The sequence below is a fragment of the Rattus norvegicus genome, chromosome 6 (genome assembly GCF_021556685.1).
Source record: "Rattus norvegicus strain SHRSP/BbbUtx chromosome 6, alternate assembly SHRSP_T2T, whole genome shotgun sequence".
In the NCBI taxonomy this organism is placed as follows: domain Eukaryota; kingdom Metazoa; phylum Chordata; class Mammalia; order Rodentia; family Muridae; genus Rattus; species Rattus norvegicus.
Genome location: NC_141539.1, coordinates 53,041,997 through 53,066,194, shown reverse-complemented (window position 1 = coordinate 53,066,194; position 24,198 = coordinate 53,041,997). Strand labels below are relative to the sequence as shown.

At 43.4% G+C, this 24,198-nt stretch overlaps 1 protein-coding gene across 13 annotated transcripts in view; it reads left to right on the top strand.

Annotated features, from left to right (window-relative positions):
* The window catches only part of Sntg2 (syntrophin, gamma 2), a 202,470-nt gene extending 189,549 nt beyond the window's left edge, over window positions 1-12,921 (top strand). For all 13 annotated transcript variants that reach the window (NM_001106720.2, NM_001414915.1, NM_001414914.1 and 10 more), the window contains 2 exons: window positions 727-837; window positions 12,647-12,921. In NM_001106720.2, coding sequence (NP_001100190.1) covers window positions 727-837; window positions 12,647-12,778 — 243 coding nt within the window. In that variant the 3' untranslated portion in view covers window positions 12,779-12,921. The remainder of the gene's footprint in view (window positions 1-726; window positions 838-12,646) is intronic.
* Window positions 12,922-24,198: the final 11,277 nt, after the last annotated feature.

The following is a 24,198-nucleotide window of genomic DNA, read 5'->3' as shown; positions in this document are numbered from 1 at the left end:
GAGACTTTCCATTCTCCTCTTCTTGTCTGCCTAATGCTGAAAATGCTTTGTTCATTTAGAAAATGATGCTTGCAATAGAAACAACCTGTAGGTGGCTAAAACATTGCTAATCCCCATTGGTATTTTTCTAGGACAACAAAGATTGCATTTTTCTTATTTTGCGAGGCATGTTCTCCCTTGGTAGCCCTTGCTGGTTTGAAGTTATGTGAGGCAGATTAGCCTTAAACTTATGGTTATTCTACCATCTTAGCCTCCTAAGGACTGGGACTACATTTTACCTCTGAAACACTTCAGTGTGTGCTTCAGACACACTTGATGTAGTGGTGGAAGGCAGAGCTGCCCGCGTCCTCCTGTTGGTTCTTGGGAACCCGAGGCTGAATGATCCTGTGTGGCCATGGTGGGGTGATCAACCAGGATACAAGCTTTCCATTTTAATGGGTGGGCATCCTACAGGGCCTGAGGCCAGCCTTCAGTTGACTTCATAGTCCTATAAGCAAAAAAGGAAGCTTCCAGGAGAGGCACAGGAAAGCCAGACTGGAAAAAGCAGGGTGAGGACTAGAAAGGCCCGTATGAGACCCTGAACTGGCTAGGGATGGGATCAGCCTCTCAACACTGTGGCGTTTACCCAATAGGTGCTTCACATTAATAACAGTTACTAATTAAATGAATTGATTAATTAACAATAGCCCTGCTTATAAATCACTCATTTGTTTCATCTCCCTGCAGAACGTACTCTGGAGATTCAAGTTCTCCCAGCTTAAGGGATCTTCAGATGACGGGAAAACTCGAGTAAAGCTGCTGTTTCAGAATCCGGACACCAAACAGATTGAAACGAAGGTAACGCCTGTGCACCCTGCACCCACAGACACACAGAGAGAGGGGTCAGCGGGAAAAAGGCTGCGTGAGAGGGAACGAGCTCAGCCCAGCATTAGAAGTCGACCTCAGGGCTGACACTTTTCCCATGGAGGGTTTGTGACCTGAAACTGTGACAGATGAGACAAAGTATTTAACTCTAACAAAATCCACAATTTGCTTGGTAAATAGCAGTAGGAAGCCGATGCAATGAAAATGCTCTAGAAGCCAAAATCTAATCGAGTTTTGCAAGCTGCATTGTCTGATAGAATGTCTGAGGCACAGAATAAAAGAAAATGTCCCTTGTCCCTTTCAGAGGTGCTACACTGAGATATCTCTTCATTATTAATAGGTAGAATTTCTTCATGGTTTTACATGTGTGTCATCATCAACAAACTAACTTTAATACAAACTATTGTCAAATGAAAGCATAAATTTAGTGCATTAAAAGATTTGTGTGTGTGTGCGTATAACACATATGCATTGTTTAGAGACAGAATGTCACTTCTTTCCTTGAATTTCTTTCTTATGAAATTAACCTGAGCAACACAACCCACCTGACATTGTTATATGTGAAGAATTAGGGTCTATTTTTATCCTGCCCTTGTCTCACTCCACGAAAGAACGTTTCTACGAAGAAGAGAAATTAGATACAATTGCTTGGCTTTTCTATGTGAGGAATTGGCCAAAGCCAGTGATAGAGGTGCATACTAGACAGGCCATGGTCAGTACAAGGGTGTAGAGCCCTGAAGGGAAGTGGGAGGCTGCAGGTTCCTTACATGGGACATTCAGGCTTTGGGTTCCTGAGGTGGAGAGGGCAGACTGTGGAGGCTTGAGGTGTTGCACTGGGGGAAAGAGAAAAGCTATAGAGCCCTGAGCTGGAGGACAGGTATGACGCTCTGGAGGGTGGGGGGTACATCCTGTGAAGCCCTAAGCTGGGGTTAGCTGTGGACCCCTGTGTTGAGGTTTAAAGTGAGGAGACAAGACTCTTAGTACACTGGGCTGTCTCAGAAAGTTGCATCCTACCCTCTACTTTGAGCCAAGTCCTGGGGCCTGAGTGGGGATTAGTGTGAGGAAAGTGGAGCAGAGAGTGACTTGCAGCACTTTCCTGTCAGGATTTCTTCAGGGAGGGACCTGTCACCTTTCCCTGCATCTGTCCAGTCACTCCTTCAGCGCGGGAGTCACAGGGTCCCGAGGATGTTGGTTCATGGTAGGCTTGAGGCACTGTTGTACTCTGGAACACATGTTGAAGGAACGGCGCATGGTTGCCTAGCATCTGGGCTGCCCCTTTAGCAGGTGGTACTGTGGGACTTAAAGGTCTAATTTCCTATCTGTTAACCATCAGTCAGTCAACTGAAGGTCAGCCATGTTGATAAAGGGGAAGCTGTGTCAGCTTGTGATGAAAGGGAATTGTTGGGTCGGGATCTGAAATGAATGTTAACTTCTCTGTGGCCCTTAGCGTGGATTATGCAGATTTCCATCCTGGTTGGTTTAAAATTAAAAAAAAAAAACTAATATTTATAGAGGTCATGTACATGAATAGTGGGTGAATAGAAATTTTATGTACATACCTAGAAATGCCTGGGAGGCGTGTGGATACATCTCAACAGATTGAGATGCACAGACTTGCAGCCCAGCCCTGATCCTTCATAGATCTCAGACTACCAGGGTTTCTCTGGAAACACAAGCATGGATGAGGCATAAAAGGGCTGAGGTTTTAAGTGAAGTAAAGCAAGAACAAGGCTCACTTCCTGGCCTTGGAGGATTCTGCAGGTCCAGCCTTAAGCTCACCACAGTGAGGGAAAGAAACGGGGGTGATGCCTCGCCTTACATAACTCTGCTTCACTCAGAAATAACCTGCCCAGCTGAAGATGCTACAGTGTATGAAGCAGGGGGGAAATTAGACCTCTAGGTGTCCTTGGAGTTAGCACACAGCCTCAGTCATTCAATCATCAGTCAGTTACTCTCTCTCTCTCTCTCTCTCCTCTCTCTCTCTCTCTCTCTCTCTCTCTCTCTCTCTCTCTCTCTCTCTCTCTGATATGTGTGTTCATGTAGGTGTGTGCACATGTATGCATACTGTGTGTAGAGGCCAGAGGCTGGTGTTTGATGTCTCTCTCAGTTCCTCTCTGCCTTTTTTTTTTTTTTTGAGTTTACTCTGTTCTGGAGTTCACTAATTCAGCCAGGCTGGCTGGCCAGTGAGCTCCAGAAATCCACCTGTCTTTGCCTGCCCAGCGCTGGGATGAAAGATGGTGTCTTTATGTGGTTGCTGAGTGTCTGAATTCACGTCTTCATGCTTGTCTGACAAATACTTTGCCAACTGAGCCATCTCCCTCGCTTCTAAAATCTTCATAAATGAAAGACTTGCTTTCCTGGAGTTCTATTTAGCTGACTGCTTATATGACTTACCATGAGATTATGAGGAGATGCAGGATTGGGTAATGGTGAAACAACTGTCCCCACCCCCTCAGCTAGCTCCTGTTGTGATGTGACTCCACCACCCCACACCTTATTTCTGGGTCCATTGGTTATATTTATGTTTCTGATAGTCTCTTCAGTGTCTGAGACTGAGCTTCTTGGGACAGGTTATCTTTGCAGCATGAAGTCCACCGAACGTGTGTTTAATAAGTCCGTTTTAACACTGAAAGAAAGAGAAACTTAGTACAGAAACACAGAAAGTTCTGTAAAATGTTGGGTGCCGTGGCACATGCCCGTAATCCCAGTGTTTGGGAGGTAGACGAGCATCACAGGTTGAAAGCCATCCTTAGCTACACAGCAAGCTCGAGATCACCCTGAAATACGTGAGACCCTGTCTCAAGGAAGAAAGAGAGTGGGGAAGGATAAGAGAGGAGGAAAGGAAGAAGAGGGGGGTACTAAATATACCCAGAGTTTTACAAGTTTCTCAGAAGAAAAATATTCTCATTATTAAAATGAAGTGCTTTCATCATTGCAGACCAATCTTACCCCTAATATCCCCATCTGTATCCTTGTAACAAAGCACGGTCTAATGAAGAATAATTCTGTCTTTGGGAGAAACAATAGCACATAATTTTCACTCTGTAAGAGTAGTCTCTGTCATCAGGCAGCCAATAAAGCCTGTCTAATGCAGAGAGGAGAACTGGGTGTGAATAACCTGAGCTACAGAGCAGGCAGCAAACAGAGCTGGCACAGAGAGCAATGCCAGGCGTGGGTTACTGATGCTAATGAACTAGTCACACTGAAAAACTATTTCGGAGTCAGAAGAAGCAAAATGGAGTAGTCAACCCAACCCAGCCATTAGACAGACCGTTACACTGCTCATGAGGAGAAACCAGGGACAACTGAATGACCTCTGCAGCAGAAAGGGAGGAAGAACAGAGGCAGAGGTACAACTCCCTCAGGAGCAGTGCTCAGTTCCAATGTTCCTCAGGGTCATTTGAGTCTGCTCCCATGCAAGCTTCCTCACACCACTCAGCCATTACACAGTAGCAGGTGGCTTTCTTTGGCTTTGTTTTGTTTCGAGTGTGTCCTGTTCATTGTGAGATTAGAATCACAGTGTTCCGACTGACCGTGGAATTAGAACTAGCCTATTAACAGAAACACACAGCTAAATGTGCTCTATAGGCAAGTATGTAACTCTTCTTCCACCAGAAGATACTCTGTACCAAGTGGTAACTTGATGATACAGTTACCCTCTAAGATGTCCCCAGGCTGGACCTAGTTTCTGAGGCTCTCTGGCAACTCACATCCCAAGCTTCCTGAACAAGCTGACCGTATAGTGTGGCAAGCATATAGGAAGTCTGTTCCCTAAGAGTGATCTCTGAAGCTTTGCTGCTAGCTCTCTCTAGGCTAGAGGAAGGGAGAAAAAAATCTCAAGGCAGAAAAAAAAAAAACTAGCATAACACTGAGATGTTCTTTCTAAAGTGAGGCAGGTGGATACCGGTGGACGCCAGCATATAGCTTGGGTTTGAGGACAAGTCTGTTCATAGGAGCTTCAAGTCCTAGGTCCTGGAAAGAGAAGATATCTAGAAAGCTAACTAGGTTGCTAGGAACTTTGTCAAAGGATTATCTCCACATATGAAAAGACACTGTCCCCGTGGCCAAGCATCACAAGAGTATTAGACACCCTGAAGCATGGCCGGCCTAGCTGCCCCTGCAGACATGTGTTGTAAACTTGCTTTTTCCTCTGTGCAAGGGAACTGCGTAGATTATCTCTTCCACTCCCCGTCCATTTTATTAATCACTTTGCTTCTAATTATAGTTGATGAAATAACAGATTCTACAAGCAGAGACAGCTGGGCCCAATTTCCCTCTATGTTTTGGAATGTGAGTGCACTCTCCTTATTCACTGCCCCTGGAGATGAGTGAAGGATTGGGTTCAAAGAAACAACTCATGTTAATGATAGAATGAAAAGTGGATTTGAGCACCATGTTTTTAAAAAGGGAAACAGAAGCAAAAGTGTGGGTGTGCCTCCCTAAAAAGAGAGATGGAAGTTATTCCTGCTGTCCTCACTGGGACAAGAAGGAAGCCCAGGAGGCTGCGCTGAGTAGCCTTGCAGAGGTTGGTGACACTCCAAGTGGCAAAGCCCCTCGTGGTATGAGCCAGTGCCAGCTTCATGCATTTGTAAATTATTTGTACACCAGACTAACCTGAAGGTATCTTCCCAGGGCGTCACCATCAGTAACTTATCCCTCAACATTAAATTAAAAATGAGGGAAATTCTATACTGTCCTTCAAGATATTGACCTTGGTTGAATAAAATGTGTAGGAGTTATTTATATTTGTCGGAACATGGAAATTTCCAAATAAAATATTTACCAGCACAGGGGGAAAAAAAGGTGAAACCACACAGTCATTCCTCATTCCCAGCTTCTTTCGCTCTCGGTATGTGTGTGAGATACCCTGGAGTCAGTGCAAATTACAAAAAAAAAAAAAAAAGTATTAGTTAAAACAGCTTTGCCAAAAGTTCTCGTCCATCTTAAAATATGTGGACGCACCAAATTTGACAGAATCAAGGTTACTTAGAGAAGTCATATTTGTCTTTAAAAAAATCTTGCCAATGTCAATAAGAGGCATTAATTTGTAATTCTGTTATTTGCTGAAGGAGAAAGACTAAGAATGTATACCAGGGGTGCTTGAGAGATGACTTAGAACCAAGTTCAATTTACAGGACCTATGCCTTATAGCCTGCAATGCCTTTAATTCAATTCTAGGGGATCTGATATCACGTTTTGGCTTCCACTGACACCTGCTGTCATATGAACATACCTGGCACAGACATATAGCCATACAAATAATTTTTTAATTAAAATGAATCCTTTTTGAAAAAACATGTGAACCAGAGAAAACAGACAATTTCATCACCTAACGCAGACCACTGCCTACAGACAGATTATGATGCCAATTTTGAGGGTGACAGCAAACATTTTAAAATATATGCCTTCAAAACCTGCCAAATACCATGGAGGTTTGAGTAAGTATGGCACTGATAGCCATGTATTTAAATGCTTAGTCACCAGGGAGTTGAACTATTTGAAAGAATTAGAGGGATTAAGTACCATTGCCATTTTGGAGGAAGTGTCACTGGCGGTGAGCTTCGAGGTTTCAAAAGTCCATGCCAGACCCAGTCTCTCTCCGCCTCTGTGCAGATCAGGATGCAAAGCTCTCAGCTAGTTCTCTAGTGCCATGCATGCTGCCATGCTCCCTGCCATGATGAGAATGGACTAAGCCTTTGAAACTGTAAGAAAGCCTACAATTAAATGCCTTCTTTTACAAGGGTTCCCTTGGTCACGGTGCTTCTCCAAGCAATAGAACAGGGTCTGAGACAAACATGAACTTGCTAGAAGAGATAAGAGGATCTCTCTTTCCAGAAGGAATGTTCTTACACCTCCCCGACCCAGTGGCTACCAGAAGTCACAGACAATACCTATTTGAGCTGAATCTGAGATATTCCCCACATGTGTTTGAACTCTTGGTCCACAGCGACTATTGCTGATTCTAGACCTTGTCGAAACTTTAGCTCCAGGCTCCAGCTAGCAGACCTGAGCTGTGTGGGGTAGCACTTGAAGGTTATATATCTGCTTCTGGCTTGAGGCCTCTGCTTCTTGGTCTTTCAGGATGTGAAGAGCTGCCTCCCCATTCTCCATACACTCCCACCCACCATGAGCAGCTCCTACCTGGTGCCTAGCGTGACGAACGTCAATCTCTTGAAATCTTGAGCCAAAGTAAAATTTCCTCCCTTAAATTCCTTGAGTCAGATACTTTGCCACAGTGATTTCTAAAAGTAATTAATTTAACACTAAAACCTGTGCATCTGTCGATATTTCCTGCAGTACGTGCCAAACAAATATTCTTATACAGATTTGTGATAGACCTAACTTGTTGCAGTTTATGTCTTCTTATTGTCATATCTGAATTGCCGAGTATCACTACTCTTCTACTTTAGTGTCATCATTAAGCAGAGTAAGGGTGACCGTGGTGCCAAGACAGTTGGTGCGATAACAGATGGCTCCTAAGTGACTAGCAGCAGGCAGTGTATGCAGTGTGTACTCACTGGGCCAAAAGATGTCTGCATCCTGGGATAGAAAACAGGAGACATCAAGCTACACAAATTAGTGGGTAACTTAAAGCTTACAAATTGTTGACTTCTGGAAATCTCTAGTATTTTCACGTTTCAGTGAGCCACATGTGGCTAAGACTGGGAGAGTGAAACCAGAGACAGCCTACCTGATGCAAGAAAATTGCAAATAAAGTGAGGAGAGGCGCCTCCTTTGAGGCAAATAGTGGATTCTTACACTCTCCATTATTCCCTCCAGCTCCAGACTGACTACCATGAGTTGATCTCCCCTTCTTCTCCTGCTCCTTCCTCTCTGTCTGTCTCTGTCTCTGTCTGTCTTTTACTCTGTCTCTCTCTGTCTCTCTCCATTTCTGTCTCCATCTTACTCTGTCTCAGTGTCTCTCTCTCTCCCTCTCTCTCTCTCTCTCTCTCTCTCTCTCTCTCTCTCTCTCACACACACACACACACACACACACACACACACACACTGGTTGCTTCACCCCTCACAGGTGCAGTCCTGATTCTTTGGGGGTCTTTTATCCAGGTTGTACCAAGAAGAGCAATCCTAACCCTGCATATATCTGCACCTCTCGAAGCTGCCATTGCCTTTCCTTCTACCTTAACTCGAGCCCTCATCTTTTCTCACAGACTCTTGTCCTTGTCTGAAAAGAATTTCTTTCCATAGACCTTCTACTCTGTCTCATGCTCGACAAGCGTCCTTGCCCCACAGACATGCCTCTGCCTCCTACACACCCTCCATCCATAGCTCCCTGTACTTCCTGAAGGGTTGTCCTTAGAGTGATGTGTGTGCTGTCTGCTCTGTGCCGTGACCTTAAGGATATCTCAGAACCCACTCATAGTTTCTCCCTAATGATACACATGCACAGACCCATAGCTACCATCGGCGTTTTGCTTTTGCTCCTTGGCTCCTGCCCTATTCTGGAATGTCTCCAACCCCACCCCTGCACAAATGTAAAAATGCTTTATTCAAGAATTGAATCAAGGGAAGAAGGAACCATCAAAATTACCTTCTCCTCCATTCCTTGATACCTTTACTGTGGGGTTCCTGGCCAAGTTCCTCTAGTGTGATGGCAGCTGGACATCCCTTCAACAATGCTACCCACCTGTCGACAAAGACATCTGCAGAATAGGGAAGTTGGAAAAAGCTTAAATTCTGTTCTTCAGAGCAACTCAGGACTCCTGGTGATGAAGAATTGTTTGAGGTTACTCTCCTCAGGCAGCTTGCAACGTGGTGACACTGTTGTACCAAGTTCCTAAAACTCTAGCAGGGGACACAGCGAAGTCCTATGGGGCTTCTTGGATCCCTGACTTCAAGTGACATTTCTGTCTTGTCACTTTGGAAGATTGTTTTGAACTCCATTTCCTCATTTTAAAGTTGGAATGGTGGTCTCTGACTTTTATCTTCATTTATATTGTAATTTTGAGGCAAGGCAATGTTATTGATTTGACAAAACTATGCAGATAAAGGGATAATATCCATCTCACACTGATGACGCTCCAGTGACTGTCCCCTGATTCCTGTCATCACCCTTAGTTCCATAGGGATGGTACAGGAGCGGCTGTGAGGTTACAGGTTCACTGACAGGGAAATTACACAGTCTCCTGGTTGTCCAGCTCAATCATTCACTGTATCTGATCAAAATGGCACCAGATTCATGGAGTAAATTTTCAGAAAATTTCCTAGCCGTGTGGCAAGCCATTAGTAATCATGGGAGGATTGTTGATACTAGAACTAGTAACACATGCTAAAAACATTGGAGGGCTGTTGGCACTGGCCTACTCACTACCTGACTGCCCAGCCAGTATGTGGAGGAACCAGAGTCCACATTGCAAGGTGACATCTCTGTCACAGGCATTAACCATCAACTCCATTCCAACCTAGCCTGACACAGGTGAGCAGGGACTGGGTCACTGGTCAGGGTTTCCTTCCAGATTTGCCTTCTTTATTACTCAGGCACTGAACTGAGGCTCCACTGACAAGAATCTACGACTAAATGAAGAAATACCGTTTATTTATTTATATTTTTAGCAGTATAGCTCGCTAAGAATCAGGAGGTTTTCATCATCTCCTGGGCTTCTCATGGCTCCACTGCACTTGTGGCGGAAGACCCCATTCTCAAAATGTCAAATGTGTTTGAAAAAAACAGCACATGCGTCACTCCTAGACAAGACAGCTCAGCTGACATGAGAAAGGGTCAGTAACAGTCTATAGTTACAGATATGGCTTTCTTGGCTTTTCTCCAAACTTGTTTTAGAAACAATTATCTTTATCTAAGGTTTGTCAGACAAATTTGGAGGCAGTTGCTGTATCCCTGCTGTATGACGTCCGACTCAAGTGTACAGATTCTCTTTCTCAGTGGGTGGGAGTTGGCAGCCTACCACCCCTGGGACACATGTTTAAGGGGCCAGCAGGGAGTGGCAGGCACAGAGACAACACTGGACTCACTATGAATGTCCTGTCCCAACAGAAGCCAAACATGTCTTTGGCTCACAACTCTTGCAAAAAGGGTAGTTCAGGATGGCCCTGCTGGCAGCATCTGCTTAGGATCTAGGCCGAGCAGCAGGTACCATGACGTGGCCCTTGCTCAAACCAAGGATGCTCTGTGAAGTGTTCAGATTCGGTATCTGGATCAAGACTGATTCCTGCTTTCAGAAGCTCACACTTGATTCCTGGACAGGAACACTCTTGGCTGAGATTTTGCACAGAGTGACTCCCTTGTGGTAGATAGTCTTTTCAATTTTTTTTCATGTGGCTTCAAATTGCCATGCCAGGAAATGCCAAGGCTGCTTTGAGATGTGCAGCTCCATGCCAGTGGCCATCTGGCTGCTTCTTCCAGAGTGCCGTGCTGTTATTGAGTGAATCATAGGAATTTGTAAAGCAATTTTCAGCTTTTGTACGTAAAGCACAGCTGTGGAAGCATACGTGATGCGGGGCTTTGTGACTTTGTCCTTCCACTCATCCCCCTGAGAAGATGATTACGATCAGGAGTATATGCAGATGAAAGTAAGAGTTTTGGTAAGCTTGCAAGAACATTGTGTTTGTTCAAGAATGTTCCTTGGTCTTCCTCTCTTATGGAGAAAAATTGAAAGTGATAAAACATCCTGACTATCATCTCACAGTGTACAGAAAACACAAGGACAGGTTGACATCCAGAAAAGCAGCTAGGTAATTCAACTCATGGATGCAACAAACCAGGATGGGGGTAATCATGGAGCAAGTATAGAGTTCTGCTATGAAGTCCCTTTAGTGGTATAAAGGAAACCCTAAGCATCTGCGACATCTTGTTCTTTACCCATACCAAAAAAAAAAAAAAGTAATTATTTCATGCAGGTAAAAAGTCAAGGTTAAGCTTTACCTCCATGCAAAGGAGGATCTTACAAGGAGATCTTGTCAAGAAGAAAAGAGAATCTTTGGGTCACAGGTATAAGGAGGTAGAGGACAGCTTCTAAGTGCAAGGGACCCCATACCTGTGCCTTTCCCCTCTCTGGCCAGGTATGATTTCACGGGATTCATTTTCCAGCTGACTCACACTTTCCAGGAGTTCAACTTTGCCATTTCTAAGTGAATTCTCCTGTCCCCTTCCCTGGGCCACCCTCCCCTGGCACTCTGGTTGGTTCAGGGTCCTGAGTACCAGTACAGGAGCAGTTTCTGAAGGGAATGGATGAGACACCAAGAGAGGCATGTGGGTGGGGCCTTCTGTAAAGGAAGATAGAGGCTAGCTTTACAGTATGAGGTCCTTCTCTTAGGAAGCACCTTAGTAACCTTAGTAAAAATATCACATCAGGTGTCCAGGAGGACTTCAGCACCTGTGATGAGCTGGATCTCTCCTGTAGGCAGGTGTGCCAACTTCCCATCCCAGAGGTCCTGTCAAGTACAACTGAGGGACTGACAAGCCTGAGCAGACTGTCTTCCTGAAAATGATGACGTTTTCTCTGTGGTCTTATCTCAGCAGTTTAGAATATGATTGAATTTTGCTCAAATTTAATAAGTGGTATGTCAATGAATGAACAGTCACCTTAAAAGGAAGTGTGCTGTTCTTTGCCATATTGGAAATTTACCATGTTGATATAGCATAGAGTAGAAAAAAAAATCATCAGTCATGTACTGAAATCACCTTTTCCGCCTGTTGGATGGGTGGCAGGTTGGGGTGGATTTGTATCCCAAGACACTAAGATTGCTTTTCTCTATAACAGCATGACATTTGAAGACTTCAGCTTGTATATTGCCTTGTAGGCTCATTGCCAATTTTGTTGGTTGGGACTGGAAACTTTGTGTGGGGAAATTTGTAGGGGAGAAAATAATCTCAGAGAACAGTGAGATGGCTCAGAACCCATCTGAATTTGATCTCAGTACCCATTGTAGAAGAAGAGAATTGACTCTACAAAGTGTCCTCTGATCTCTATATGAGTAGCACTCCAAAAGAATAATATAATAATAATAATAATAATAATAATAATTTTTATTATTATTATTATTTCCTAAATTTGGGCAAGTTCCTATTACTACTACTACTACTACTACTACTACTACTACTACTACTACTTTTAAAATAATTGTAATGACTTACATAGGTTTTATTCTTCAATATTAGTCTTTGAGAGCTTTAAGGTGGAGAAGTAAGGACCCATGAATTTAAGGTATTTTTACCTTAAATTTAAGGAGCTCATCACCTTCTAAAGTATCTTGTTCTTGAGCATCCTTTCTCCCTTTTGTTGACATGACAACTGGAGGCGGAGGAACCAAGGTCTCTCCCTCCACATGCTGTTCACACAGTAGGACTCTGACTGCCCTTCTAAAAAGGCCCATTACAAGCCACACTTGGAAGAAGGCACACATGCAACTAGGGTAAGCAAACAGGTAGCCCCACCACCATGAGACTCTGATCGCACAGTCATTGTTAGCCCTGGCATTTTCACCTGCGGTGAAGACAGAAACCCTAACTTCAGACCTATCACAAACTAAGGAGGAATGCTGAGTAAAGGACATGCATCTCAACCTGTATGGAGATTAAGGAGACACAGACAATATTGTCTGAGTACCAATACCAACAACAGCATATCCATCTTTATAAATATATGTTGATTGTGCAATACTGCCTTTATTTTTAACATCACCTGGTTTACCATGCACTTGTATTTACTTGGAGAACGAGTCTTAGAGTACACAAAGAACTGAATTTGCTGAAAGTTACCATAATGCATCTTCCCAGTGACCATAGTCTTGTTTCGTTCATCCTCAGGAGCTGGAGTTCCAGGATTTGACGGCGGTCCTCCACTGCATCCACTCCTTCATTGCTGCCAAGGTGGCCTCCCTAGACCCTGCATTCATGGACAGCCAGAGCGTGGCAAGAAGATACATGTGCAGCAGCTAAAACAAGTCTAAGGAGTGCTGCGTGGGAACAGTTAAATTATTTTCTTAAGAAACAACCCTTTCCTGCACAATGTTGCAACTTTGTGTGGTTTTATAATGAGCCTATAGTTGTGATACCAATAAAGACATCGCTAGTTTCACAGATGGGTCAGACTGTTGAATCTGACAATGGGGTATCAACCTGACCAGGCACAGTGGTGGTAGGAACTCAGGGTCCTCTGAAACCATCCCGTCCCAGCCTGTCAAACAGCCAGTGATGTAACGCCACAGTCCACTGCTTGCATTCTTGAAATCCAAATTTTATTTTTGCAAAGTGCCAGGTAGGAGAGTCAGAAGCCACCATTTACTCTTTCTTAGGAGAAATGGGGTTCCTACAGGTCTACAATTACCAAACTCTCTGTCACGGGTGGGACAGGCATTTGGGTTGTGAAATGAACAGGGTGATAAATGAAGAGAGAGATGAGGGAATTTGAATTATTTAGTTTTATATTAAATGCTTACATGTTTATTATGCAATTGAATTATATATCATTTAAATGTGAATTCTATTTTTTCCTAATTAATCAAATACAGCACATGCTTTTGGTTTCCTTGTCTTTCATATTGTTTATAACTTCTAATCTGGGACTTTTCTATTTTTCTTATTAAAAGCAATTTAATGGAATTCTTGAGTTTCCTTTCAGAAATTCAGGCTGTGGTTAGGAAAAGGTGTGATTATATGCTCATTTGTCAAGGCTTCTAGAAAAGGGTGAGTGCAAACCATCTGACTGCAGAGAGGAAGGAAACACAGGGACCGTGTGGAAAGCAGAGACAAACACCACCGAGGGCTAGCTATCCTTCAGACCTTGAGCAATGAAGGCACTCAGCAATAGCTCCTTACCTGCCATCCACCCATGTTTATCTGATATCTGGGAGGAAGGATATAGTTTCACCCTATCAAACTAGTTTTGTGCTTCTGTTGTTGAAATTGCAACCTCCTTCTTACACAATATTTCTCCATCATGTATGTAGAATATGTGTTATACATGATGCCCTTTCAGACTCTAGTGGGAATGGAGTGGTCCTCCGATTCTACCCTTGAACTGTCTGTGTGGGGCTTGGTTCTCATGTTTCTCCTCAGACTTTCTTCCTGTTGACTATCTGTAGCAACAGGAGGTTAAGAGTTCTGTGAACATACACTCAAAGGGGAAAAAAGACTGAGTGATGCAGTGCCCTCTCTCCAAATCCTCTTTGGGGATATATACACTGATCTCCAAGTTGAACAGATTTTTCTTTATATAAAAAAACCACAAAGAAACAAAACCCACTCAAAATTGGAAGGTGTTCTGAACTACAGTTGAAGAAATGGGGAAATTTTTCATTTTGTTTTTTATGAAAATGCTCAGTATCCAATATGGACCTTACTGGATACCAGAGAAGGTGACAGCATTTCCCCCAGAAGATTAAACCCTACAGTTTATTTTCATATGTGTGTGAATGCACAGCTCTTTCTGGAAGGTGCACATTTTAAAAATAGCCAGATGCCCACTGCCTTCTCTACACTACACAGGTGCCAAATATTGCACCCTGAAGTGAAGTGGTTGTGGGCACATTTTAAGCCCAGGCTCCTCCAGGTACCAAAACCTTCACCCTTCACATCCAAACCATTCTCAGGACAAGATACCTTAAGGATCTCAGCACATGCTCCTGGGTCAGATTTTTATTTTCTTTTGAGATACCTAACTAATCTTAAGATCATCTCAGTTCTATATTTTATTAGAAAATAAAAAAAATTGGCTGTGCTTTCTGTAGAGGCCATTTGTGGGGTCCTTGGCAGCTCCCAGCTCACTCAGGCGTGAGTAAACTCTGTCTTGGGCTCTTACTTCCAGGATGAAGACACTGAGGCTTATGAGGCATGATGAGACTGGCAGTGAGCCAAGCCAGTGTCCCCGATGCCTACCACTTCCCACTTGGTGTCTTAGTTCTACCAAGCAACCTGTAGACTCTGAGCTGCTAAGTGTGATCATCTTATAAACATGAACATTCATGTGCGTTAGCTCTCACTATAAACACAAACATTCATGCATGCTATCTCATTTGAATACTAAGAACAGAAAGCTTTCTACTGACTAAGTGTGAGTAAATGGGGAAGAGTCTCATTTTGGAAATTATTGTAAACCAAGTCATCAACCCTCATTTAATTTGCGATTCAAACATAGGTAGAAGCTCATTCCAAATAGGTAATTCCCATTGGTTAACATCTCTTGATCATTGTTTATCTTGATACTTTATTCACAACCTTCATGAGGAAGACTAGGAATACCAATGACCCTAAAAGGCAAAAAAAGTGAGGTTAAAAGAAATTCATTGTATGTGTCATGGGGTAGCACCCAACACATCTGTATGTCTTGCCTTCGGATTGAGTTTGTGTGGCCCATTCACAGCACCTTAGATTTTAACAAAGTGAGGCTAGCAGGCATGATTGGACTCTGTTACTGAGGGAAAAAACAAGAACCCCATTGTTTAGAAAGAAATCAGTTGAGACATACTTTCAAAATAAATGATCTCAAGCCAATGAGAAAAAAACAGGTTTCAAAAATGTAAGCTAGATTTAAAAAAAAGAGATAAATATATAAAATTCGTAATGGGTTCTGGTCTGAGCGTGGAGATCAGGAAGCCACTGCACCAGCAGAGCTTCTTAGACTGGGTTAAAGCACTGAGTTTGGGACCAGGGCTCCATCCTGTGACTAGCTTTTTAACAGAGTCATCAATATAGAGTGCCAACAGCTACTGGAGAAGCCTTTTCCCCGCTTCAAAAAGGAAGATGGTGTTTCAAAACTCTTAATGGGGGTCTGCAGATATGGCTTGCTGGTTAACAGCACTTGTTGCTCTTCCAAAGGATCCGCCTTCACTCCCAGTATACAACTACCTGTAACTACAGTTCTCATCATTCAACACTTTTTCTGGCCTCTGCTGACAGCTGAATGCATATATGTGTACTTAAACAGGGATGCACACACACACACACACACACACACACACACACACGCACACACACACGCACACACACACACACACACACCAAAATAAGTTCTTTTCCCAAAAACCAAAATCCCGTATTTACAGTTGATTTTATGGGAACTCGGTGTATCCATCTACCACACTTTGCCCTTCCCTCTTCCCCGATATGCTCTGTCACACCTTCCACTAGTTATATTCAGGACTAGGGGCCCAGATAACCTTGAAGAAGAACAATAGGCCCCATTTCCCAAAACACTTCCAGTCTGTTTGCAGCTAAGTCCAGGTATTTCTGTCTGGATCATGGAGGAAACATTTGTCTCCAGTCAACAAAGGCCGGAAACAGAGAAGGACAAAGCAAATGAAACCTATTTGGACCCTTAATCCTGACAGGAAGCTCTGAGGAATCATTTCTGAACTGTTGCTAGCAGCATTTACTAACATCAAAACCCATCCTCCTCAGTATTCCCCCTGGACTGAAGACCAGTGGCTCTCTAGAACCTTCCAGTCCTCCAGGATCAGATTAGGACTGTTGAGGCACAAGAATCATGAGAATCTAGACTGAGTAGCTACTGGGTTCCCAGCCTCTCCAGAATGCAGATTGTCATTGTTGACCTACCCAGTCCTTGTGTAAGTCAAGCTAATAAATCCCATTTGTAATATGTACTTGTTCTATTATTTCTGTCCCTCTAGAGAACCCTGACTAATCCAACAGAACAAACATCTAACAGAGAAACCACATCTCTTGACAGAACAGCATCATTCTAAAAGCTGAAGAAACTTAAATGGTTCTGAAAGTGAGTGGAAAGCCAAATTCATATCTCTGAATTTAAAAATAAATCCCCCAACAGCTTTGGCAGTATGACAGCAGTATTAAAAGAACAGTGCATGGGGAGGCAGTGGAGACAGCTTTAGTGAACACTTGGCTTTAAAAAATATATTTTATATTTGGAAGTGGCAAAATAGATTCCACAGGATTTGGCTGGGTGAAGGATGGATATTTTATTGGTTCTTAACTCTTACATTTTCACCAGAGTAGCAGCTAGAAAACTTGAACAACATATATTTACCACCAAGAAAAATGTTTCTCGTGCGATAAATTGCTCATTTAAAACTGGGATTCAGAGCAAATTTGAGGCTTGGCATACACTGCAGAGAGGGAAGACACTTCCCTTTTGGGTAGATTTGTGGCAGTTCTTTAGCTCAACTTTCAAAGGCAGCAGGGAGGAGGCTATACACAGAAACGGGCTTTCTGTGCAAGTTGGTTTGGGGAAACTTTATAGGCCGCACCAGAATTTCAGATCAGGAGAAGGTCAATGACTTTTGCATAGCCATGACCAAATGTAAACATCACAAAGTCAGGTCATTACTTTGGTTCACAATTTCAAAGGGTTCAGTCTAGTGTTGCTTTAAATATGCATTTGAGCATAACATGTCAGTAGGAATATATGTCAGAGGAGCTTCTCCACCTTAAGCTACTTCAAGCTCCTACTCACTTGCCTTCTCTACCATGGAGAACTGTGAACAGTGAATGGATATAAACCCTTTGTCTATCAGGATGTTTCATCACAGCAACAGGGGAGAAAACTCAGACAGACACCAAAGGCTTCCCATCCCACATCAGTGTCTCCGGGAAGGCGCTGTAGGTACGGAGCTGTAGATCCAGAGGGTGTTGGCTTGTTTAAGGGCAGACACTCAAAGAATAGTGAATTCCTCTGGACCACTCCCTATTGACTTAAAACTTTGGACACACAGAACTCATGTGGCAATCTCTGATATTTTAAATTGGTCAGTGTTTACTGTGGAGGGACCAGATAATATCAGTAAATAGGTCAGATCTGCTCCTATGGTCTGTTTCTGTGAATCCCTTCCCTAGATCCCAGCTTCCACACCACCACTGTGGGACCAGGCAGATTCGCCTAACCCTGTGTACATGAAGATCTAGCAGCATATGTGCTACCTTTGGTTTCCAAGAGTGGGCTTCCTCTTCCATTTCCAAAGGGTTTCCAGGGCAGCTTTATGCATACCGCTGAGGGAAATCAGAGATGTTGACATCTCACTCCACTAAGGTCTGCAGGGAGAATAGGAATTTGATGAGGAGAATAATGTCAGTGCCCAGGATGCCTCAGAGAGCAGTGTCAAACTCCACAGAGGTGTATCCAGCTGAGTGGGGGAGGGCAAAGAGAGCGGTGATCTGGAAAGGCGTACAATAGAGATTGCAATGGCCACCTCCTGTTGGGACTCAAATGCCTCTTGCAGAATGTTAATGAAAGCTATAGGGATTAGCAGGAGATGGAGAGTCAGGCTCTTGGTACCTGCATCCTCAAACCATCCCATAGCTCATCCTCCTCCTGCATCCATCTGTCCTTTCCACAAGTGTCCACTTTCCAGGCCAAGTATCCCAAGTTGTGGAAAACTCCCCTGCTAGCTCCTTTCCCCTGCCGCTGATTTCAGTCACTCTGTGATACCTTCCCTGGAGCATCCATGAAATTGTCCATCTGCTGAGGACTCTTACATTGGTATGTATGTCACTGAGCTCATATTGGCTGTCTGACATATTAAACCTTGAAAATAAAGTTACGTTAAACAGGTTATGACTTTGTCCATAAGAAGACTTTGACCTTGTTTCTATATGCATTGTTCTATTAAACTTAGAGAAATATTTTCTACTGGCTTCTTAAAAGATGAATTTTGAAACCAGGCATGGTGGTGCTGTTAATCCCAGGACTCCAGATGCTGAAGCATCTGTATCACAAATTTGAAGCCAGCCTTGGCCATTTAGTGAGGCCCTAACATAAGAAATGAAAAAGGAATCTACCTCAATTGTTTGTATATTTCATAGACACAGTGCTAACACAATACACGTTGATTTCTTTTAAGGAACATGTGTCATCTACCTTATTCCATTCTGCTTTGACAAGTGCTCAGCAAAAAAAAAAAAAAAACAGTAAAGAAAAGAAAAGAAAGGAAGGAAGGACGAAAGTAAGAAAGAAAAAAGAAAACCTGTTCTTTATGTTATCTAATAACATAAAAAAAGAGTTTTCCCAACTAAACCCTCATTTATTCCATTATTTCCTTAGAAAACTGTTTACCTTGACCATGAGCTGCATTATTGGACTCATTATCACATGACACAGTATTGTAGCATCATCATCGAGGTTGAAATGTTGAATGAAGAAATGGTAACCAGTGATCACTGTATGGACTGAGTATTTCCTGCTTTTAATGTCTAGTTCTAAGAATTTAAAAGTGCTCACAAATAGCAAAATGATAAGAGAGTTTTTTCAAAGGTGAAATGAAAGTAGAGGGGACATACTGCAGTAGGGCTGCAGGCCCTGAGGGAGATTTTCTCAAGACTATTTCTCAGGGCTTCTATCCATGGCTCCTGGAGGAGTTGATCACTAGAAACAGAAGCATGAATGTTTTCTGTTTTGATTGACAGGTTATATAAGCCTTTATTCTCCACTCACAGTCTTTCCCAAGATGCATCTGATTTTAATAATGTGCATGGCTAGTCATGCATAGGCATAAGATGGTAAATAGAGTATTTCCTCTCTCCCAAAAGTTCAGTTTGTGACAAAGTTTGCCTTACTGTGCATATACCCCAAATCAGTCTAGGCTTGAATGCTATACTGATGTTAGCTCCAGGATGTAGTTGAGCATGTGTTTGGCTAAATAAATAATTGAGTGTGGTGGTGGGGAGATTCTAACCGGATGCTAGGAAAGTACTAGGAAGGGGTGCTTTGTTTGGATACAGGTGTGTGTGTGTGTGTGTGTGTGTGTGTGTGTGTGTGTAGGAGTGTGTAGTGTAAGCTATCCCTATAAACCACCTTGCTCAAAATTAACATATCAAAAATTTATACATGAACATAAGACTCTATTGTTAATTCTCAACAGAAAACAATTGAATTCTCAAAGTGCTAACTTGGACAGGGTTAATTTTTTTAGACATTGTCACACAAGACTATCTCCGGAATTTAAGCTAATTTAGGTAGTCTGTTCCAGTCTTGCTGCATGACCTAAGTATTTAGATAGAGTCCTGAAAGCTGTGTGTCCAATGCTGGAGCAGCCATGCAGCATTCAAAGTTGCAAACCTTTTGAACATGCTTTGACCTTAAACCCTAAGGAAAGCCATGCACATGGGAATGGTGGTCATGAAGATTAACTTCCTGCTTGGACAAAAGGCTCCAAATGGAGTGGACAAATAGATAACTACTCACAGTTCCTCTCTTCCTGACCATTCATTTATGTTTCCCTCATCTAGGATCTCAGCAGCTTCCTTGCAGATCATTACAGAGTCAAAAAAGTGGCATGTATCCATGTCCCATTGGCACAAAACTCACTTCCATCTGAACCTGGGCCTAGAAACTGTCTCTATGTGTCCATCAGAGAAACAACATACTCTTCTCATCATCCTTGCCACAGGTATGGAAATCATTGAAGTTTATTCGTCTGAGGGTTATAGACAAGAAGACTGCTCTATGGCTTTTGAAGACCATTTGTTATGTAAGGGGATATGAGGGACAATTCTGGGAAAACCTGAAATACAGACTCATAGAAGAGAGAGGCTCTCTGAGTGTCAGTTAGAAAGCCAACAACTGCAGTTGGAAACATGGCTCAGCCATTGAGAGTGTGTTCTACTCTTCCAGAGGATTCAAGTTTAGTCTCCAGAACCCACAACTCTTGGGTCATGACCAACTGCCTGTGACTTCAGCTTCAGGAGATCCGATGCCCTCTTCTGGCCCCCTTACCTTCACTATGGTGTACATATCCACCAACAGACATATAAACACAAGAATCATGAGAGAGAGAATGCAGCTCCACGTCTACGTAAAGACTGCACTCCTAGCAAGTTATCACCTCCCTCTGTGAAAGGTCAGAAAACCACTAAGAAGTGCCAAGGCAAGGCATCTATTTCAACATGGATCACCACTGTGTTGTTTTGAGAAGCATGGAAATGAAACCTAGCTGTTCAGCATCCTCAATCCAGAGTAGATCCACAGCATCTGTTATGCTTCTTGTAAGGAGGCCAAACCTTATCCTAGCTCTTCAACCAGGAACTGCCTTGAACCCCAACCAAGTACAGCCACTCACATGAGTCTTCGTGCCTGAACTATGACCTTGCAATCGTCTGCTCATCCAAGGTCCTGAAGCCAATACCCAAAGAGATGTGTCAGCCTGGCTGCCCAACATGTGCAGATGAACTTAATATGATCCAATTCTCCTTAGTCCCTAGGCTTGAGGGAGAGCCCCTTTCCTCAATGGGATTTAAATGGGCCTTCTGTCAATGAATGCCTCTGTATACTCTCCCATGTCAGCTTCAACATACTCAGACTTGGCATCATTCTGCCTTTAGCAGGAAGCTGTTTAAGACCAGGAGATTAGAACCACCTGGAGTCACAACACTTAACATTCATAAAGTCCTTCTTCAAGTAGCTAGGATCACACTAAGAATGGTGTCAATCAAATCAATTCCAGGTATATAGAAAAGTACTGGCTTTCCTACAAGGCTGTGAGGAGGTTAATAATTTCTTAGAAAGGAGTTATGTTGGATGAACATTTGATATACAAATAACAAAAAAAATCTTTCTATGTTCTGATATGTTGGATCTTTATAAAGCCTGAGTCTTCAAAATGTGTATGTTACACCACAGAAATGAGGACTCCCCCTAATGTAGACAAAAAGCAGTGCCTGAGGAGTTTCATACCTGATCTCTTGTCAGGTGTGCTGTTGTGACCTAGCAGCCACTGGGGACAGAAGCTCCCCCAGGAAATGCTAACATGGGGGATAGGAGTTTCCCTCTCTTGAACAAGATTCCCACCTGTGGCTGGCGTCTCCCTAAGAGTTGAAGACTATACAGCTAAGCTCAATGCAGAACCTCAAAACCACCCTCCAGATGAGCATTGCCCTTTCTCTGTCCTGGCCACCCTTCCCCAGTCACTTCCCCTCCCAGAACCAGAGCCTTTTCCTGTGTTGTCCCTTAAACCCAAGTACTGAGCTCCCTGGGAGAGAGGTGTGTACCTAACTTTCTACTTTGTTTCTCCTGCTTCCTGGCTTCCATTCCCGTTTACAGAAGAATCAGAAGAATAAAGAAGGTACTGGGAGATAAGAAAGGTTTCTTCCCCTAGATCATCTACATTCTATCAATACATTTCCAGAAATAACAGGAATGATGAAGGAAGTGGGTTGAAAGGGAGAGAATTAGATTTTAACATTCCCTGCAGCTCACACGTGTGCACACACATGCGTTCCTGTGCTCAAAAGTGCTCAGTGTATGAGTACCCTATGGCTCATCCTCACCTATGCACTGTAATGAGGTGTCATTATCTGCATCTTAAGGAAGGGAAAACAGATCCACAGTGACTTATGTGTTGTTTAATAGAAATTCAGAAACCCCAAAGGTATTGGGCCTTGGGATTAGCATCTGGAAGATGGGATTAGAGGGCTATAAATCACAGTTCCAAAACAAAGGAAAGCAGGGAAAGAAATCTCACAGGGCCTTTTGAGTGATTCAGACAGTCGTTTTAACAGGGAGTAAAGGAAGCAGCCCACAGAGTAGAAATGAACTGGACAGCATCCACCACCTGCAACCACCCCAAGTTCTGTCCTCACACTGGTCTTTCTGTGCTGCCTCAGTGTGCGATGTGTCTCATGGTCTGCTGAAGGACTGCACACGTGTGATTCATGTTCGATGGACTCTTGCTTCAACTTACTATCTTTGATCATTTGCTTTATGCTTCGACAAGAATTTTGTAAGTCACTTATCTCCTCCCCTTGGGTTTCATGGAAAGATCAGGTCAGCATTTCAACCTGTTCATCCCAGACCCGTGTGATATCAGGATGAGTGGAGATTACCACGCAGCTCTGAGAAAATAAATTACAAATGGCCGTTCCAGCTCCACTGAAGAAGTTTTGAAAGTGAGATCTGAGGGCATTAAAGGGGCAGAGCTAAGCCAGGCCTCCAGCTGCTCTCGTGGCCAAGGCAAGCTTTGATCTTCATCTCTGACCTGAAAAAGTTATTACAGTCTGATTGAGCACTCTCTCTCTCTCTCTCTCTCTCTCTCTCTCTCTCTCTCTCTCTCTCTCTCTCTCTCTCTCTCTCCAGCTCAGATCAATTAACAGAATTTGCTCTAGAGAGATTGTTAAAATAGTAATGTAGTGGCTTTCCTAAACAGTATCTTTCTTTTTGCCAATCTCAAAAACAAAAGTAAACCTTGTTTATAGCTTTAAAAAATGTAACTTCAATCCAACCCTTGTGACCTAGGATTTTAATTCATGATCTATAATCCAGCAATCTTGTGCCAGGAATAGCAGGAATCAGCCTGAGGTCTCCTTTACATGAGGAGAATAGGTCCTTACATGGCTACTCTGGAGCCACTTAATCCTGACCAATGCTCTCAGATGTGACTTTCTTCCATAGAATTTCTCTTCCTAACATCCCCATACCTAAGATCTAGAGGAGGCTCAGCAGCTAAGAGCCCTGCTAAGTTCTATATAGTTCATCTAGTTAATAGCACTGGCTGCTCTTCCAGAGGACTGTGGTTCAATTCCCAGAACCCACACATAGCCGTGTGCGTGCGTGTGTGTGTGTGTGTGTGTGTGTGTATCTGTGTGTGTGTGTGTCTGTGTGTGCATGCACCCGCATGTGTGTGTGTGTTTAAAATATTTTGGGATAAATTTTAACTCTGCTTCCTACTCACTGGTTTTATCAAATTAGATGCCCCTAGATTAATGGAGTTCTCAGACTGTTCCAAAGGCAGTACAGAGCTGAGCCTGTCCCCACTACTGTTAACAACCCACAGGATGGCAGCACAGACTTGGTGACCTTCCATCGTGCATCCCCTGCCCAGGCATGGAACATACCATTGAGGAAACACCTGAACTATGGGCATCTGTGTTCAGATCAGGGATCCTTACAGCAGGTCTGCCATGTGAGCAACTTCTCTCAAGTTCCTCAGCCCCTGCTGGAAATGAAACCATGCGTCTGTCCTGAGAATAGTGAGAGACAGACAGGAGAAGACACAGAGGCCTAAAAATGCCCCGTGAACACCCTCAAGTGCTTTCTTTCACCCACCTTCATAATGTGCCCACACGAGATGCCAAACAAAGGTGAACTACTTCTGAGAAAACTTCTCAGAAGGGACAGAATGTGCTGGAACGCAGTCCTAGCATAAACATTGATAAATTCCACTTCTTGGGACACTTTCAAATAGGTGCAGCCCAACCCTAAGCTGAGTTCATGGTTCAGTGTGCATGTGAGAGGCTCTCAAGCTAGATACTCTGAACTCTTGTGGTAGTTACACAGGGAAGTGCTGTAGGGTGGGGAGGGTTTAGAGGGGGGCTCCCTCTGTAATGTGCTCAGTCACAGATCCACAGGTCTGCTGTTGCCCAACCTGCTGCACAGGACTGACCTCATCCTGAAG